The sequence below is a fragment of the Lemur catta genome, chromosome 7 (genome assembly GCF_020740605.2).
Source record: "Lemur catta isolate mLemCat1 chromosome 7, mLemCat1.pri, whole genome shotgun sequence".
Lineage (NCBI taxonomy): Eukaryota > Metazoa > Chordata > Mammalia > Primates > Lemuridae > Lemur > Lemur catta.
In genome coordinates, this window is record NC_059134.1 from 96,759,131 (window position 1) to 96,777,958 (window position 18,828).

The window sequence follows — 18,828 nt, forward strand, 5'->3', positions numbered from 1 at the left end:
CTGTGCAGCCACGAAGATAAACCACAGCCACATGCAACACTATTGATAAATCTTAAAAGCACAATGTTGAGTAGGTGAAGCCAGATAGGTATGAATGGATACGCACTATGACACCAACTCCAAAAGGGATGGTAACATATGTGGCAAGTATGTCAGGGAAAGTAAGGAAGTGATTTCAATAACATTAGCATCATGATTTCCTCCAGAGGAATGGAGTTGTGACTGAGGAGGGGACACAGGGTACTTCTAGAGTGCCAATAATAGTCCATTTCTTGAACCAGGTGATAATTATATGGATGTTAGCTTTATGATATATTGTTAAATTGTATACTTATTCTTATGTAATTTTCCTTCTAAATTATGTCTAATTATAAATTGTTCTTTTAATGATAGAAACACAAAGACTCTAGGCAGCTGTTACAGATTCTTTTTGCATTTTATTTATATAGATAGATAGATAGATAGATCATCAGAAAATGAACCTAAAAGCCTAAGTGGGCCTACAAACATACTTGGCTCAAGACACAAACTCACCCACCCTGTCCTTCATGCAAACTCCACCCTTGGACAATCAGTTTAAGACGACTTTCATGAGAAACAAAAGCAGTGGCTTTTTCTGGAGAATTATGGGAAAGTAGTCATCACCTCCAAAAAACTATTAGCGAGGATCTAATCACAACTGCTACCATTTTCAAGCACCTTTTTGGTGACTTTCAAACCCGTCTTACTCAATCCTCAAAAATGACCCTGGCGCCGGGCGAGGTGACACGCACCTGTATTCTCAGCCACTCGAGAGGTTGAGGTGGGAGGCTGCAGTGAGCTACGATTGATTGAGCCTCTGAATAGCCACTGCACACCAGCCAGGGAGGCAGGGTGAGACCCTGTCTCCAAAAAAAAAAAAAAAAAAAACCACATGAGCCTGTAGAGTAGACTGCAGAACCCCCATATGGATTTTGAAAGCCTGTCTCCACAGAGAGCTTAAGGTCCCTTGGGCAGTTGATAAGTAGAGAAGAGGGAGTCCCTGTGACTCTGAGGCACATGCCCTTGGCCCCATCCGCACTGCATCTAATCACACATGATGCTGGTGGGGGTGGGGCGGGGGGATTACCATTTGTGGCAGATAAATATTTGGATGATGTGGTATGTACGTGGTTTGTAGGGGAAGGGTAATTCCATTTTAGAAGTTGAAGCAAAGAAAAGTCTGTAACTGGATAAGTGACCACGGGGGTTTCGTGTTCCAGTTGGGTGGGGCTAGGGTGGTGGCTCTCTGCCCCATCAGGCACTGATGAATGAAGGATGAATCAGGTTAGTTGGCTTTCCTGGAAGTGGGGCAGGCACTTTTACCCTCCGGAGCAGCCCATGGATGCGGAAGCAGCCGGTGGAAACAAGAGATCACCATCTGAAGGGGACCAAATCGCAGCTGGTTTTCTATCCAAAGAGGTAGCAACAGAGAGCTGGAGACAAAGGTTAGAAATGTAAAGGTGGCAGAGAAAACAGGTAAGCTGCCATGCAAAGAGAGTACAAGTGGGCAAGCAAGAGGGAAACTTCTGGAACCAGCATGCAGTAAGGGAGGTTGGTTTGGGAATCAACCCAAATGCCTTTCAGTGTGAGATCAAAGAAATAGTTTGTGATACATCCATACAGTGGAATACCATGCAGCTGTTAGGAAGAATGAGACAGGGCTGCTTGCAATGACATGGAACAATGTTTGTGATAATTTATTAAGTAAGAAAATATATTATGGAAGAGTAATAATTATGTGTGGGCTGGGGGTAAGGTATATATGATTTTATAAATAGAAAAGAGAATCTGGAAGCACACACTTGGGATTATTAACAACAGTTGTGTCTGCAGTAACTTAATGTTGTAAATGTTGTAATTGTTTGAAAAATTTTACAAAGCTTATAAAATTTTATAATTTTACAAAGTTTGACATTGTAGTGATAACTGTGAAAGAATAATTTATGATGTCCTTAGATAAATAACTACAGGAACCAATTTAGAACATCTATAAGAAGTCATCAAATATGTCTGTTACTCTGAAAAGCTTTGTATTCCTAGGTCTTCCAGGGTCTTTAAAGGGAGTGTGAGTCTGGGGCTCGAGTGTTTGTGCCTCAACACTTATTTGGATATGATTCCTGTCTTTGTCTCTCATTCCCATCCACGTCTTTGGGAAGATAAAGAGAAGGTCCTTAGCAGAAGAATGCTATGAATGAGCACTCTCTCATGAGGTTCCCAGGAAGGTTCTGTCCCTGGAGAGTTGAGCAGGAAAGAGCCCATGTGAGTCACGGCTGGTGACAAGGCAATGGGTGAAGATATTGGAGGTACAAGTGGAAGTAGAAGCCCCCACTGCCCCCTCACCCATGGCTGCCAAACCTGTGCCCTTCCCCAGAGAGAACTATTACATTGTAGGAAAAAAAGACCAAGTTCAGTCAGTGGTCCACCTTTACGTACAGAGCATCAATAGCCCCACAAAAGGGCGTGCCAACACATAATTCTCAAAAAGGTAGACACATCATTCTTGTACAACTACACGATGAGAACATTCATGCGACAACCATCAGAATAACAAAGTGGGTTCAAAGAATGATGGGAGAAACTGGAGTGTGTGCGAGTGTGTGTGTGTACTCAGTGAAAAAGAGAATGCTGGAATAACATAGCTAAGTTAGCTACAAAACTGGCTACTGCCCTACAGGGCAATAAGACCGTTACCTTATCATTATCATCTCTTCCAAATGTTTCCATTTCACTCATATCTCCACCAGACAAAAACTATTTGCATCTTATCCATTTTTGGCAGGTCAACATCTGACATTACAAACTCTGGGCCCTGATCCATAGTAAATAAAAAGTCAAAGAAGACTTTATTCCCCTAAAATGGTATTTCTCAACAAGGGTTCCAAAGAGACGATTGCGCCCTAGTGTCCAAGGCATTGTTTGTGGGTAATCCACCAACTCTTCTCTGCAGCTAGAGCAGTGCTGGTGCTAGTTATGTACTATCTACGGGAGAACTGAGAAAATTGTCACTCAAACGATTTTCTGCGTTCAGAGAATCAGGTGACTCAGATTATTCTGCCCAGTTTCCGAGTTTTGGATAATTTTTCTTAAGAGGAGAAACTAAAAGTGTATAGGGTGTGAGAAAGAGTTTAACTGCAGCAAGTTGTACCCTTCAGTATGTGAGGACCCACCTGGAAGAAAAATCTGATAAAATGCTCCGAGTACAGAAAGAACTTTAGTGAGAACATGAACCTCATCCAACACCAGGAAACCCACAGGGGAAGGAAGCCATGTGAGCCTAAACATATAAGAAGAGGGTTTCTGTGGGCTCACGCCTCCTCACCCACCGCAAGGAAAGGTCCTCATAGCAGAGAAACCCTAGACCTGCCCCCAGTGGGAGAAAGACTGAATTCGCAACCCTGTACTGATCGAATATCTCAGTCCCCACAAAGCGACAAATTCTGCAAACACCACGATGAAGTCAGTTTTAGCTCCAGCTTCATCAGGCAGGGGGGTCTCCACAAAGCAAACACCCTCTACATATCCAGAGTGCAGCGATGGCTTTGGCCAGAGAGCCAAAATGCTGGAGGAGGTAAACTAACAGGTTGGGAAAACCTCTCCACTGGGCCTCGTCCACCCTGTAACTTCAGCCCACAAAGCGTCGGACTTCTGCAGCGGGGCCCAGAAAGCTCACTTTGCCACCCGTTTCAGATTAGCCCCTGGTGTGTGTCGGTAATGTATAAGGGTTAATAAAGAATTTCGGTGTTGAATAGACTTGGTCCACATCCTGGTTCTGTGACTTACCAGCTGTGTGATCTTCAGTGGATCAGTTGATTTCTCTGAGCCTTATTATTTTTTTTTTTACTCCTTTAAGATGGGATAAATATTAACGCCCACTTCCTAGGTGCCATGACAGTTAATGAGAGGATGAATGTAGATGCATGGTAAGAACTCAGTGAATGAGACTGCTTTCCGCCACTGTCTTTCCGTCTGGCTGACCCATTTCCCAGAATCCACAAGCTCATGGTGCCTTTTGAGGCCACCAGCTTGAGCACTGGGGATGGAGAAGTGGTGTTTTGTGTGTAGCTGTTCAAATGATGGTTCTGATGTTGTATAATTTCCCCATGGTTTAGGAGGCTCCTAAGCAGCTGCAGGGAACGAAATGCAAAGCTGGGGAAAACTCTTTCTGGGTCTTTTCCAAGGACCTCCAAGGAGGTACAAAATTGTTGTGTTTCTGTCCTTGGTCAGTCCCTTAGAGTAGTGGTTCTAGTGCTAGCAGTGAACTTTCCTGAATGTCCCAAACACAACTAGAGGACCAGGCCTGCAGTGAGGTGATCACAGAACATTAGTGCTGGATTAGGTCATCAGAAACAACCTTGATTTGCAGAGGAGGTGGGGTTGCCAGAGTTAGCAAGTAAAATATACCATGCCCAGTTAAATCTGAATTTCAGATACACAACGAAAACAATTTTTTTAGCATTAAGTATGTCCCAATACTGCACGGGATATACTTATAAGAAATGTTTTTTTATTTGTTTATCAGAAATTCAAATTTAACGTGGCTTTCTGTATTTTATCTGGCAACTCTGAGAGGACAGCTAGGTGCCAAGGGGAAAAGCAACCTGCTGGGGTCACACAGCCAGCCAGGTCTATTGTGTTGCCCCAGCCACAAACACATACACCCCAGCTTTCCGATTTTTCAGTTTTTTAATTAAGGTGAATGCTTGCTGAGCTGGGTGCCTCATGCCTTGGCTGTTATACAAAGGCAGAACCACTGATTATGGGTCTCTAAGAGCAAAAACAGAAGAACAGCCGCAGAGCACAGGGGAGGTGGGAGTGGTGGTTAGGACACTTCTCCAAGTGACGGTGACCATGGGCCAGACATTTAACTGCTCTAAGGCTCAGTTTCCTAACTATCAAATAGGAACAACCGGGCTTAGTGCCAAAGGGTCACTTTAAGGATCGACTGAGATGAGCAATTTCTGAAAAGCTCATTCCTTTCAAACTCACATGAAAAGTTTGTGCACATGCTGTTTTTATCATGACCCGTGAAGATGGAGGAGGAAGCTTTGGTTGTGTAGAGCTGATAGCTGCACCCAACTTCACCCGCCACCCCCAAGGGGCTCCAGACTAAATTCCTGGCCGGGCCCACAAGGCGGACCAAGTGGTCCGTCCCACCCTGATTTACGGGAAATCATACCGGCGATCAATCATCCTTAATTTGTAACTGGGCAGTGTCCTGGGCCAGCCAATAGCTAAGGCTAACCCCCCCACGCCCCCTCCCTGACCCTGCGGGACTCTCCACTCAGTCTGCACGGAAGCTGCCCAGTGACCAGGAGTTTGGAGCAGGTTTGCCGCTGGGCGGGGGTGGGGAGGTGGGGTGGGAGTATGGAGTGAAGAGGTCTGGGGAGGGGGGTGTTCTCACCTCTGTCCGTCCCTCCCCGGGCTTCCTGCCCCTTTTATCTCTGCGGTCTCCACAGGCTTCCACTGGAGACTTCTGCCTCCTCCTGCTCCTCACCCCTACCCCCTCCTGCCCAGGACTGCTGTGCCCAGCTCCCCCCGCCCCCACCTCCCTCCATCCCCTGCCTCTGGCCCCATTGTTTGGCTAAAGCAGGACTCTCCCCCTCCAAACCCCCCAGTTGAACAGATGGACGGAGACCCGGCCCGGGGGAGAGGAAGGGCCAGCTGGTGCCGGGAATGGAAAGCGGTTTGGGGAAAACAAAACAGAGGGAGGAGCTAGGGAGAGGTTGGCCCCGGGAGGGAGGAGGAGGGAACTCACAGAGAGGGGCTGGAGCCTGGGACGACGGAAGGGGGGCGGGGCCCTGGGGTGGGGTGGGAGCCCCCTGGGCTCCCAGGCTCGGGGCTGGCTCTGATGCTGGCTGGCTCTGCAGGTCCGGCTGACATCTCCGCCCAGATGGCCTCAGGGCTGACCCCGCTGACCCTCCTGCTGCTGCTGCTGCTGGCTGGGGTACGTGGCCCCTGCCAGGGATGGGGGGTGGGACAGGGCCGGGGTGGGGTGGGGGTGGGGGGGCTGAGGATTAACCCTTCAGGCTCCAGGGAATGAGGGGAGCTCCTCTTGGATCAGCAAGTGTGATCCTGGCACCCCCCGTGGTATCAGTGGGGGAAGAGCTGGGGACACCGACAGACGCAGCCTTGGCGGGCTATGCGCTCACTAGCCGGATGGCCTTGAGCAAGTCACTTCTCCCTGCCTGCTCAGTCCTGATTTATAAAATGTTGAATAAATAGACCCCACTCTGTCCACCAGGCAGGCTTGGTAGGAGGGTCACAGAGTACAAGGAGATGGGGAGCATTTTGTGATATCAAAGCAGGAGGTGGTTGCAGAAAACCTCTGCGGAGTGGGGGTCTGGCTGCTGGGACATGTCACAGGCTGTCCCAGGCTGGGGCCTGTGGAAACGGGGAGGAAGAGTAGCAAACATATGTGGGCCTGGGTGGGGGTTAACAGCAGTGGGAGGTCCCAGTGGCCTGGGGAAATGAGCTCAGGAAGTGGGGGAGCCCAGGAGAAAGGTGACTGCTTACTTTGGGGTATGTGTACATGGGTGTCCATGTGTGTGTGTGTTGTGTGTGTGGAAGTTGGCATCCACAGTGCCCTTTGAGACTCAGCAGATGATGAGGCAAGGAATTTAGAATCAGAGAACTTCAGAGAACTTGTTGTGACTCTTGTGAGACCTTGGGCTAGTCACTTAATATGTGTCAGCATCAGTTTCTGTATCTGTGAAATGGGGACAATATATGGTTTTTCAGCTGAGCACCTACTGACATTTGGGCTGGATAATTCATTGTTCAGGTGCTGTCCTGTGCATTGTAGGATGTTTTGCTGTATCTCTAGCCTCTGTCCACTGGATTCCAATAGCATCTTTCCCGCTTCCTCCCTTATGACAACCAAAAATGCTTTCAGACTTTGCTAAATATCCCTTGGGAGTCAAAATTGTCACAGAGCTATTGATTTATACTATTTCTCTCTCCCTCTCTCCCTCCTTCCCTCTCTTCCCATCTCCTCCTTTCTTCTCTTCCTCCTTCCCTTTGTTCCTTCCTGCCAGAATGCTGAACTAAAGGATTACAACCCACAATTTGAAAATCCACTCTTTTAAAGCAAGGGCCACAAAAGTTCAAATGTCTGTGTTGGCCAGGCAAGTGAGTCAAGACAGGCAGATATTAATAACAAATTGTGAGAACACAGATAAATGACAGTTGACACTCAGCTTCAGTTTTTGGAAAACAGTTTCCTACATGGCAGTAATTGATCAGCGAGAACAGAGTCCTTGATGACCCCTCGTGGTCTGCAGGGAACATTCCTGCCGCACTCTGCCCCACCCTGCATCGCCCCCTCTGAAGGAGTTAGTGGTGGTGGCTCCAGGGCGGGTTCCTTACCCACCAGGCTGTTTCAGAAATAACTCCCTGGTACTGCACCATGTTTTCCACATCCCCACCTTCTCTTCCTGCTTTGAGTGTTTGAGGGGACTGTGCCTCATAGTAAGAAAAATGAAACTCAGTTTCTTGAACCACAGAATGGAGCCTCCTCAAATCCAAATACTGCCAGCTCCAGCTCCAGGGATCCAAAGAGTTTGCAAGGGAAAAGCCAAGGGAACATCGTGGAGGGAGATAGCCCCGAGATTCCAACCGTTCAGCACGTTGAAGAGTCTTCGTTGCCAACTTCCAACCCAGCAACCAACTCAACAACCAACTCAGCCACCCAAGTAACAGCTAGTACCGCTGATGAGCCCACCACCCAACCAACTACCCAGTCCCTGACAGATCCTCCTACCCAGCCCACTTCTGAGCCCTTCTGCCCAGGGCCTGCCACTCCCTGCTCTGACCTGGAGAGTCACTTAGCAGAAGCTGTGCTGGGGGACGCGTTGATCGATTTCTCCCTGAAGCTCTACCATGCCTTCTCAGCAGTGAAGGAGGCTGAGACCAACATGGCCTTTTCCCCATTCAGCATTGCCAGCCTCCTCACCCATGTCCTGCTTGGTAAGGCCCTGATTGAATTCTCTCTGTGTCACATGTTGGGCACTCCTGTGAGGGTCACCAACCCAGACACTTTGTACAAGGCTAGGCCTCTGTGAGGAAGCTGTAAATGTGGGCTATATTTGGGGAGAGGGAGAGGGAGGGGCTATATCTTCTCATTCTTGAACATTCCTTTATTTAACAATGATCAAATGCGTGATTGTTTGTAAAACCCTGTAGCTTATACAAGAACATATAAAACAAGGTCTCAGCCACCAGGCATGGTTCAAGGCAAGGTAAGGTGATAAGGGACATGAAATCATCAGAGATAGACCTAGAGTGGATCATGGTAATGCTGCTTTCTAGCTGTGTCCTTAGGCAGATCACTTAAACTCTCTGAGCCTTGAGTCCTCATGTGTAAAGTGGTGAAGGTGATATCTACCGCAAAAGATTAAGAAGTAGGTAGCCTAGTGCCTGACTTGGTGGGTGGTCAAAAAATTGTTAATTCCTCTGTCATCTTGAGAGGTTACTGTCAAGTCCCATGTGGTAATTACTCCAGGAATGGCACAAACAAATTACTACAAGCAGTGGAGACAGTGCTGTCATTCCCAAAGGGGATTCAAAGAAGGCTCCTGGAGACAATACTGTGAGCATATCAGAACCATTATTCTAGAGTCCCAGAATCCCAGTATTCCACGAGATGCCAGTGGTACCCTACTCCCCCGTTATGGAAACCAAATTATCTCCAGATGTTGCCAAATGTCTCCTGGGAGACACATTCCGGTTAACTGATCTCAGTTACTTTCTTTATTGCCCCCCAAAATACAGCTTAAATCCTGCCTCCATCCTCCACTTATTAGCTCTGTGCCCTTAAATGAATGGAGTGCTTCATCTCTTTTTTTTTTTTTTTTTTTTGAGACAGAGTCTCACTCTGTTGCCCGGCTAGAGTGAGTGCCATGGCATCAGCCTAGCTCACAGCAACCTCAAACTCCTGGGCTTAAGCAATCCTCCTGCCTCAGCCTCCCGAGTAGCTGGGACTACAGGCATGCGCCACCATGCCCGGCTAATTTTTTTTCTATATATATTTTAGTTGGCCAGATAATTTCTTTCTATTTTTAGTAGAGACGGAGTCTCGCTGTTGCTCAGGCTGGTCTCGAACTCCTGAGCTCAAACGATCCGCCCGCCTCGGCCTCCCAGAGTGCTAGGATTACAAGCGTGAGCCACCTCGCCCGGCCTATCTCTTAAACCTCAGTATCCTCACCTGTATAACAGAATAGTAAGTGTCCTTATGTAAAAGGTTACGGTGAAGATTCAATGAGATAGTCTGGGAGAAGCACTTAGGAGACCTGGAACCAAGTAAGTGCTCAACAGATTTTAGCTATGATTGGGCAGAAGACATGTACAATAAATATTTAATAATGACCAATAACTGAAGGGATATTGAACATCCATCCTCTTTTATGATTTTCTGATTTCTTCTCCAAATAGTAGTCTAGTGCCCCTGGCCTTAGGGTGCATCTTTGTAAACCCAAACCAACTAAATAATAGTGAATGTGGAACAGCCAGTGATTGGTTGGACGTGGCTTTGAAGGATGAGTAGGATTTAAATAGGTAGAGAAAAGGGGGAGGAGAGTATTCAAAGCCCTGCAGAAGCCTAACTCTGTGATTATTCATAATGCCTACCTCCCTACCTTTCTGACATTTGTATTGTCTTCCAAAAGAATGGCTTCCACCTTTGACCCCCTGCATAGCCAGGAACACCTTCCATTCCAGCCTGGTCCCTCAACTCCAGTCCCAAATGGTGGGTCCCCCACTCTGCCTGCAAGTGCCTTTGTTGTAGGGGCTGGGAACATCACCAGAAGGAACCTGGAGAGTGTCCTCTCCTACCCCGAGGACTTTGCCTGTGTCCACCAGGCGCTGAAGGCCTTCACGTCCAAAGGAGTCACCTCGGTCTCTCAGATCTTCCACAGCCCAGGTGAGTGCCCAGGGAGGAGCAGCAGCTGCAGAGAAGGGTCCTGAAGGGATTCTGGGGCAGGGGGACCCAGCACTGGGGAGGGAATGTTGGAGCTAGAACATCAGGGAGGGAGAGCAGAGCAGGTGAGGGTCACCCCAAGGGCTGGACTATTCCTTAGTCACACCATTTGCATTCATCAGCTCCTTTTAGAATAAAACTATCCTTATGCATTAATAAATAGGGCTAGAGAGCTAGAGAACTATAGACATAAAATAGCCATTAATATTCTTTTTTGCTAATTTTTGGGTCAAAGGAATCTTGGGACTCCTGTTCTTTGTATTTTTGTGTTATGTGAATTTGTTATCGTTGACATGTGTTATGTCATAACCTAGGTAATAATGGCAATAAATCGTAATAATAAATTTACAAAATGATCTAATGCAGTTGTTTCCAAACTTTGTTCCTCAGAGCCCCAGGGTTCTGCAGAGCTGCTTCAGGAGTCAGGGTGGGATTGGGGTGTTGGGGGGGCTGAGAGGTACGGAGTGGGACACCACTTCCTGTGGGAGGGAGAGTGGCCGGCTGGGCTCGGACTGCTCACCTACCCTCAACCAAGGCCTTTTCATACTGTGGGCTTCAGACGTGACTTTATTTGAAAACATAGTTCTGCTGCTTTAAAAGGTTAAAAATCACAGTTCTAGTCTAACCACCACACCCCCTTTTTTTTTTCTGAGACAGAGTCTTGCTCTGTCACCTAGGCTAGAGTGCTGTGGCATCAGCCTAGCCCACAGCAACCTCAAACTCCTGGACTCAAGCGATTCTCCTGCCTCAGCCTCCCGAGTAGCTGGGACTACAGGCACGCATCACCATGCCTGGCTAATTTTTCTATTTTTAGTAGAGACAGGGTCTCGCTCTTGCTCAGGCTGAACTCAAACTCCTGACCTCAAGCAATCCTCCCGCCTTGGCCTCCCACAGTGCTAGGATTACTGATTACCGGTGTGAGCCACACCCTGCCTAACCCCCTTTTTAAAAAAAGCAAAACTTTTTCCCATCAGGTTTTTTTTAAGACTATAAAAGCAATTCTCAGTCATTGTAGAAAACTGAGAAAACACAGAGAAAAAGAAAAAAAAAAACGAGAAAAGCAAGAAAAATCACCTATTGTCCCATCATCTAAGAAACAGTCTCTTTTTAGATATAGAGAAAATACAGCTCAGATGTGCTCAAGAAATGTTGCATTTACTTATTACATATACAGCTGTAAGTCTGCCTTATCCTCTGCCTTACTAGGTCGGTGGAAAATACCACTTGCATTCAATGTATTAGGGCTTTTGTCCCCCTCTCAGGCCTACCCTGGGCTTGTGCCAGAGTTCTTGGTCTCATGCTGTACCTAAGCATCATCAGCAAAGCCTGGGGAAATACCTTTAATCTATTTAGTACAGGACAGATTTTTCTTTCAAATACTATTTTCTTGAGGGGACTGAAGTCTCTTGGAGAGCAAAAGCCAGGAAGTTTTGTCACAAGCTTCTACTGAGGCCAGGAAGCAAAGTCTGTTCTCTGCTGAATTAAGGGAAGAAAGAGGGAAAATACAGGCAAATGGAAGTTAATATCGCAGAAGTGTTATCTCTCCAAGCCATGGCCACGTGGCAAGCAGAGGCAGCGAGGCCCTAGGACTATTTCACCTGCTCTTAGTTCGGGGTTTGCCTTTTTTGGGCCTCCTGTGCCGCACCTGGAAGAGGAGTGGACTGGCCCCTTGCTGCGACATGCTGTGTGCAGTCGAGTGAGCGGAAAGAGCCCCGGGAGGCATGCTCACTCTCAATGCTTGCTTGTGGAAGGGGATGAGGTGTTCAGGGAACTCATGCCTCCCTCTCTCAACCTACCTCCCCCAGACCTGGCCATAAGGGACACCTTTGTGAACACCTCTCAGAGCCTGTATGGCAGCAGCCCCAGAGTCCTGGGCAATAACAGTGATGCCAATTTGAAGCTCATCAACACCTGGGTGGCCGAGAACACCAACCAGAAGATCAAGGACCTGCTAGACAGCCTGCCTTCGGACACCCGCCTTGTCCTCCTCAATGCTATCTACCTGAGTGGTAAGGGGGCCCTTGACTAGGTGGTCTTCCCTCCCATTCTGGGTTCTTCCTTCCCTCCTGGCTTCAAAGTTCCACCACCAGATCCCAGTATATCTGTGCCCCCTTTGCTAACAGGGCTTTTAGCTCTTCTTCATCCTTTCTCGAGCAATCCTCTCCCCACTTCTTCCTTCCAGCCAAGTGGAAGACAGCATTTTCTCGCAGTAAAACCAGGGTGGAGCCCTTTTACTTCCAAGACTCTGTTATAAAAGTGCCCATGATGACTAGCAAGAAGTACCCTGTGGCCCATTTCATTGACCCAACTTTGAAGGCCAAGGTAAGTTTTTGGCACTTCCCACTCCTGTTTCAGACCCACCTGAGTCTCCTGATTTCTTTTCTGTTATGGTCCCATCATTTTTGGGAAAACTCTTTATGAATTCATCGTTTCTACTCCTCCCATATGTATTTCCACCCTGTCTCTCTTCTCCTTCTCCTTTCTCCAGCCTTGGCCGAGGCAGGCATTGTGTGTTTTAGGCTGGAAGACAGGATTCTAAAGTTTTTTCATGCATCTCTACTGCATCAAATGGCAAAAAGTGAGTCATGTTCCTATTCGGTGCATCTGTTTCTGTTTCTAGTAAACCCACCAGGAGACCCTGGTGGCTTAGCAAGTCCTGCGTGTTTGTGTGTACCTGTGTACAGCATGCATACACATGTACATGTGTGCAGCTATATTCGTGTATATGCATACATGTGATAAGTGCGTGAGTTGCACACATGTTAAATGGCTTACATTCCTTAGGAGAAATTGAACAAATATAATTTGAATGAGTGGAGACGGAGGGCACATAGAATAGGGAGCCCAGAGTATTCTAATTAGTAAACTATTTTGTGCCCAGTGATCAGATAGTTCTCCTTTGTTAGGACAGCAAGACATAGACCTATGAGATGGGAAACAAGGGATCTCATTACCGAGCTGACACGTAAACACTCTGCTCCTGGAACATGCCAGGCTTGTTTCCACCCTGGAGTTCTCCTTAGCCTGGATCCTTCTTCACTCAGATCATCTCATAGCTTGTTCCTACTGGTCATGTGGGTATCAGCTCAAAGATTACCTTGGTGGAGAGGTCTTCTCCCCCTTAAAGTCGCTTCCTCCTTACCCTGTACCATTGCCTTATTTTATGATATTCATGATACTCATCATCATCTGAAATTGCCATCTATTTGCTTATTGGATGACAGTATTGTCTATCTCCCTGAGATATTGTCTCTCTCCTTGGGTAAAGAACCTGTCTTGTTCCTTCTATATGTGCAGCACCTAGAACAACGCCATGTATAATAGGTGCTCATTCAGTGCTTGCTGAATACATGAATGAATGAAACAGAGGGTGCCAAAGGGAGCTGCTCACTTAGTGTGAGTGGCTAGAAGACTTCATGGAGGTTACTTTAACCATTCTTTGCTCATTTACTTATCCACTCATGCACTTATCCACCCATCCATCCGTCCCTGTCCAACGTATTTGACCATTCATGACTCGTTTAACAGAACCAGAACAGCATGTGTAAGACACAGAAGAGTGAATAGATACGACGCATTTAGAGCATCACTCTGAGTCAGGATATATGGGGGAGGCATCAACATAAGTTTTTTTTTAATGCCAGAGGAGGAGGAGGAGTTTTGTACACAAAAACCATTATTTACAATTCCTTGGGTTTTAAAGAGATACTTAATTTAATGTATTCACATTATAAATGTAAAATCAAAGTTTTACTTAGTCCTTTTTAATTTTAAGCTGAACTTGCTACATTATTTATAATAATTTTTATATAAAAAACTAAGCTAACTTTCATTTGTTCTTTAATTAATGAAGCCATATTGAACAGATTAAACTCCTTTAAATCATTTGTCTTGTTTACAAACATAGTTAATATTCCCATAAACATTTCAAGCTCCCTTTATAAATTTAACATACTTGATTTTCTTTTTAAACATGTCAAAGGCCAGGTGTGGTGGCTCGCACCTATAATCCCAGCACTTTGGGAGGCCAAGGTGGGAGGATCACTTGTGGCCAGGAGTTCGAGACCAGACTGGGCAACCTAAGTGAGACCCCATCTCTACAAAAAAATAAAAAAAATAGGCAGGTGTGGTGGCATGTGCCTGTAGTCCTAGCTATTTGGGAGGCTGAGGCAGGAGGACCACTTGAGCCCAGGAGTTCAAGGTTACAGTGAGCTATGATCGCACTACTGCACTCTAGCCTGGGAGACAGAGCAAGACCCTATATCTAAAAACACCCCCCAAACTAAACCAAAACAAAAAAACATGTCAAATACCTTACAGGACGGAATTACAACTCTGGCCATATCATCCTAGCACCTAAAGCCTGTTTGTGAACTAAAAATTAAATTTGAAGAGTCAATCAACTTCTAGCCAACATTCTAATATCATTCTCACACTTAATTAAGTTATCCTATAACTTTTTGCTTAAAAACATAAAACCAGCATGTCAGATTCTCTTAAAAATTACACACACTATTTTAAATAACAAACACATGGATTACCCTGAACTTAATGCTTGGTGTTAATATTATGGTGTTAGTTTACTTTGTCATTCCCATACTAAATTCTAAATCTTCCTGGGACTTAAGGGTATTTACCTTAGTAAGGGAGTTAGATTTACCAGCTCACATATGCTGAGGTTAATGGCTTGAAAATTCAAGACCACATTATGGTAAATTTATGGTCAGAGAGTCAAGGTCCATACATAGGACATGAGGGGCACATGCTGCCAGACAAGCACTTTGTTTTTGGGGCCTATGTCAACAGGGACCCCATGTCCACCCTCTTCTGTTGATACTGGTTTGCAGCCTCCTTCTTCTGGGCGATTTTTTCGGGTTTCAACAATTGATTGCTTTCAGTTAACTTTCTTTATTGTCCAATTGAATTCTGCATTCTTCTAGATTCTTCTTGTTCATCTTTCAACCCCAACCATAATGCCATTTAATGATAGTCTCATATCCTATTAGGGTTTCTAAGCCTTGGCACTGTTGACATTTTGGGTGGGGGGGCTGTCCTGTGCACTGTAGGATTTAGCATTATTCTTGGCGTCTACTTGATAGAAGCCGGCAGCACTGTGTGCACATCCACCCTACCCACCACCCAGCTGTGACAACCAAAATGTCCCTAGATGTTACCAAATGTCCGCTGCCAAATGTCCCTGAGTTGAGAACCCCTGTATTCAACTTGTGGGTCTTGCACTTCTCACATACTTTTGTCTGGTCTTCAGTTGAAAGACCTTCTATTAATAATAGCAATATGGAAGGGTAGCTAAGACCAGCTTGTGAACAATCTTCAATGCCACGCTAAGAAACTTGTACTTAATCTCATAGGTAGCGAAGAGCCATCTATAGTCTTTAAAGGGACTGACCTGTTAACTCTGGTGGTGCATCGTGCATGTTATATACTGTCTGTGCAACACACTTGGGAGGGAAGGAACAGGGCTCAGAGAAATCAGAGCACTTGTCCACATTACATAATTAGTCAGTGGTAGAGTCAGGGTGTAATCAGAAACTTGTGCTCCCTCCTCTGCCCCTCACCAGCACGGAGGCAGACCAGCACTGTTCACCCAGTTGGGTGTCCCCATTTGCTGGCAAAGCCTGGGAGCCTAGGTCTGCCTGCTGCTTGTTGAAATAGTACAGACTGTCACAGCAGACTGGAGGACAGCCTTGGGACACAAAGGATGGGAGCCAGGAGACAGCTGGGGCGGGAAGACTGATAAGGTGCATCTCTTATTCTCTAGGTGGGGCAGCTGCAGCTCTCCCACAACCTGAGCTTGGTGATCCTGGTGCCCCAGACCCTGAAACACCGTCTCGAAGATGTGGAGCAGGCTCTCAGCCCCACTGTCTTCAGGGCCACCATGAAGAAGCTGGAGATGTCCAAATTCAATCCCACTCTCCTAATGATGCCCCGCATCAAAGTGAAGACCAGCCAGGACATGCTGTCAATCATGGAGAAACTGGGTGAGCTCCAGCAGCGTGGGGTTACTCTCAGGCCATCAGAGGAGAAAAAAAGAGAGGGGGGGCCCCCTAAAATGTGGTCAGCATTCTCTAGAGTATTTTTTACATCCATAATCTCAGGTTGTTCTTCAACCCTGTGAGTTAGACGGGCAAGTGCTATTATCCTGTTGGAACACTGAGGAAACCAAGACTTGGAAACTTTATATGATTTACCCAAAGTTTCTGTGACTTACCCTTAAGCTAGTTAGAGGCAAACCAAAATACCAGTCCAGGTCTCCAGCTCTCTCGACGGTTTCCACTGTGGTTCATGGTGACGCAGGCAGTGGGACAAGTGACCAAGGTCGGTTACAGTTATGGATACTCCTTCCCCAGCGATGTTTCACAACCGTCAGCCACCCCATGGAATATGCAAGAAGCTATCTGGATCTGAATGTCTGGAGGCTTCTGAGTTGAGAGGCCACAGAGACTCCATTTCCTAACCACCAACCTCACGTCCAGCTTTGCCACTTAATGTCCTGTTAGAGAACTTGACCCCCTAACGCATGACCTCATTTCCCAGTATAATGGCATCTGAGGAGGAAGAACAGACTGTTTTTCTCTATATTTCATTCAACATTTCTGGCCACCAAAATATGTGGGGTGTTTTCTCCACACCGAACAGTTCTCCAGTTTTCTGTGGACACCAACTGGGTGCCCTACAGTTCAATTCCGTTCTGACACCGTCTCCCCCGATAGCATCAGATCCCACAGGTCAAGAGCTCAGTCCCACAAGGCTGCCCCCCACTTCAGAATCAGTTACAAGACCAGGTTGTCACCTGCGCTTCTGACCAATGGGCTATAAATCAGAGGTCCCCACAACTCCCTGCTGGGGCGTGACTGTTTGCTACAATGGCTGACAAAACTCAAGGAATACTTACGTTTATTGGTTTATTATATAAAGAATGTGATAAAAGACACAGATGAACAGCCAGATGAAGAGATACACTGGAAGGAAGCTGGGCACAGGAGCTTCTGTCCTGTGGAGTGGGGATGTGCCACCCTCCTGTCATGTGTCTGTGTTGACCAACCCAGAAGCTCTCAGAAGCCTGTATGTTAGGGATTTATATGGCGGCTGCATCTTGTAGGCATGACGGATTATTAACTCAATCTCCAGCTCCTCTCTCCTCCCCAGAGGATAGGAGGTGGGGCTAAAAGTTCCAAGCTTCTAACCGTGGCTTGGTCTTTGTGGTGACCAGCCCCCATCCAGGAGCCAGCAGGAGTCAACTCATTAGCACAAAAGGTGCTCCTATCATCCAGGTAATTCCCAGGGATTTAGGAGCTCTGTGTCAAGAACTGGGGTAAAAGACCAAATATTAGAGCAAAAGATGCTCTCAGGACCCCTAGCTCTTTGAAAATTACAAGTGTTTTAGGAGCTCTGTGTCAGGAACGGGGATCAAAAACCAAATATTAGAACAAAAGATACTCCTAGCAGCCCCATTGCTCAGGAAATTACGAGGGTTTTAGGAGCTCTAGAATTGGGACAGAGACGGATATATTCATTTCTCTTTACTTCACAGCATAACAGCCTTCTATATAATCTCATTTTATAATACATGATCTGTCTCCAAGGCCCCAGTAAGCAAGGAAGCAATGACATTATTTTTCCGGCTTTTCTTAGGGTTGGGGGCAAGGCTTCTCCCCTCTTGAGAGGTAGAGGCAGTTGGGCCCACTAGTAGAGTATCCTACGCACTGGGCCAGAAGATCCGGTATATAATCTGACAAGGGAGGAGGAGGAAGAGAGTACTGGGACTCAGGACAAACCCAGAAAATTCAGGACAAAGGTCTCTGTCAGCTAAGGGTTTTGTAGTGGTCTCTGACTCTGTTTTCCCCTGGTTTTGCCCTAGAATTCTTCGACTTTTCTTATGACCTCGACCTGTGTGGGCTGACGAAGGACCCGGATCTTGCAGTTTCTGCGATGCAGCACCAGACGGTGCTGGAGCTGACAGAGACCGGGGTGGAGGCGGCTGCAGCCTCTGCCGTCTCCGTGGCCCGCACCTTGCTGGTCTTTGACGTGCAGCAGCCCTTCCTCTTCCTGCTCTGGGACCAGCAGCACAAGTTCCCTGTCTTCATGGGGCGGATATATGACCCCAGGGCTTGATGGCCGCAGGGGCCAGGTTAGGGTGAGCCTCAGCTCTCCCAGTGGCAGCCCTGCTGCTGCCTGCCTGGACCTGCCCCCGGCTACCTCCTGCCTCCAGTGTCCTCTGCCCTCCACCTAAAGGGCTCCCTGAGGGTCTGACAAAGGGACCTGCTTCTATCAGCCCTTCCCCATGGCTCTGCCACGCTCTCCAAGCCACTTTTTGCAGCTTTCTCTGGCTCAAGTTCATCAGACTCTACAAAATAAAACCTGGCAGACCATGACTTCCTCTGTCCTTTGCCTTTTGTTATCAGCTGCTTCAATATTAGAGGACAAGACCTACCATGGCTCCTATACCAGCTAGCTGCTGCTGTGTAATAGCTCACTTGAACTTGGTGGCTTAAAACAGCAGCCGTTTGTTACTTCACCTAAGTCTCAAGGTTGGCTGGGTGATCTGGGCTGGGCCTGGCTGGTCTTGCCTGGCTCACTCATACATCTGTAATAATTGGTGGGTTGGTTGGGGGATGACTGGTCTTCGATGGCCTCAGCTGGGACACCTTGGTCCTCCACGGGTCCCCCACATCCTCCCAGCAGGCTAGCCTGTAGTGGAAAGAAGTCATAAACGGGCAGTCTCTTTTTCACATCTCTGCTTGCATCAAGTTTACCGTTGTCCCCTCGGCCAAAGCAAGTCACACAGCCAAACCTAGACTTAGAGGGAGAGGCAC

At 47.0% G+C, this 18,828-nt stretch overlaps 1 protein-coding gene across 1 annotated transcript; it reads left to right on the forward strand.

Annotated features, from left to right (window-relative positions):
* Window positions 1-5,249: 5,249 nt before the first annotated feature.
* Window positions 5,250-18,387, forward strand: SERPING1 (serpin family G member 1). The gene is made up of 8 exons (XM_045558089.1): window positions 5,250-5,346; window positions 5,889-5,965; window positions 7,524-7,986; window positions 9,803-9,937; window positions 11,800-12,003; window positions 12,177-12,316; window positions 15,774-15,993; window positions 17,874-18,387. Exons 2-8 carry the CDS (start codon window positions 5,912-5,914, stop codon window positions 18,125-18,127), a joined length of 1,470 nt encoding a protein of 489 aa, XP_045414045.1. The 5' UTR covers window positions 5,250-5,346; window positions 5,889-5,911; the 3' UTR covers window positions 18,128-18,387.
* The last annotated feature ends 441 nt before the right edge of the window (window positions 18,388-18,828 follow it).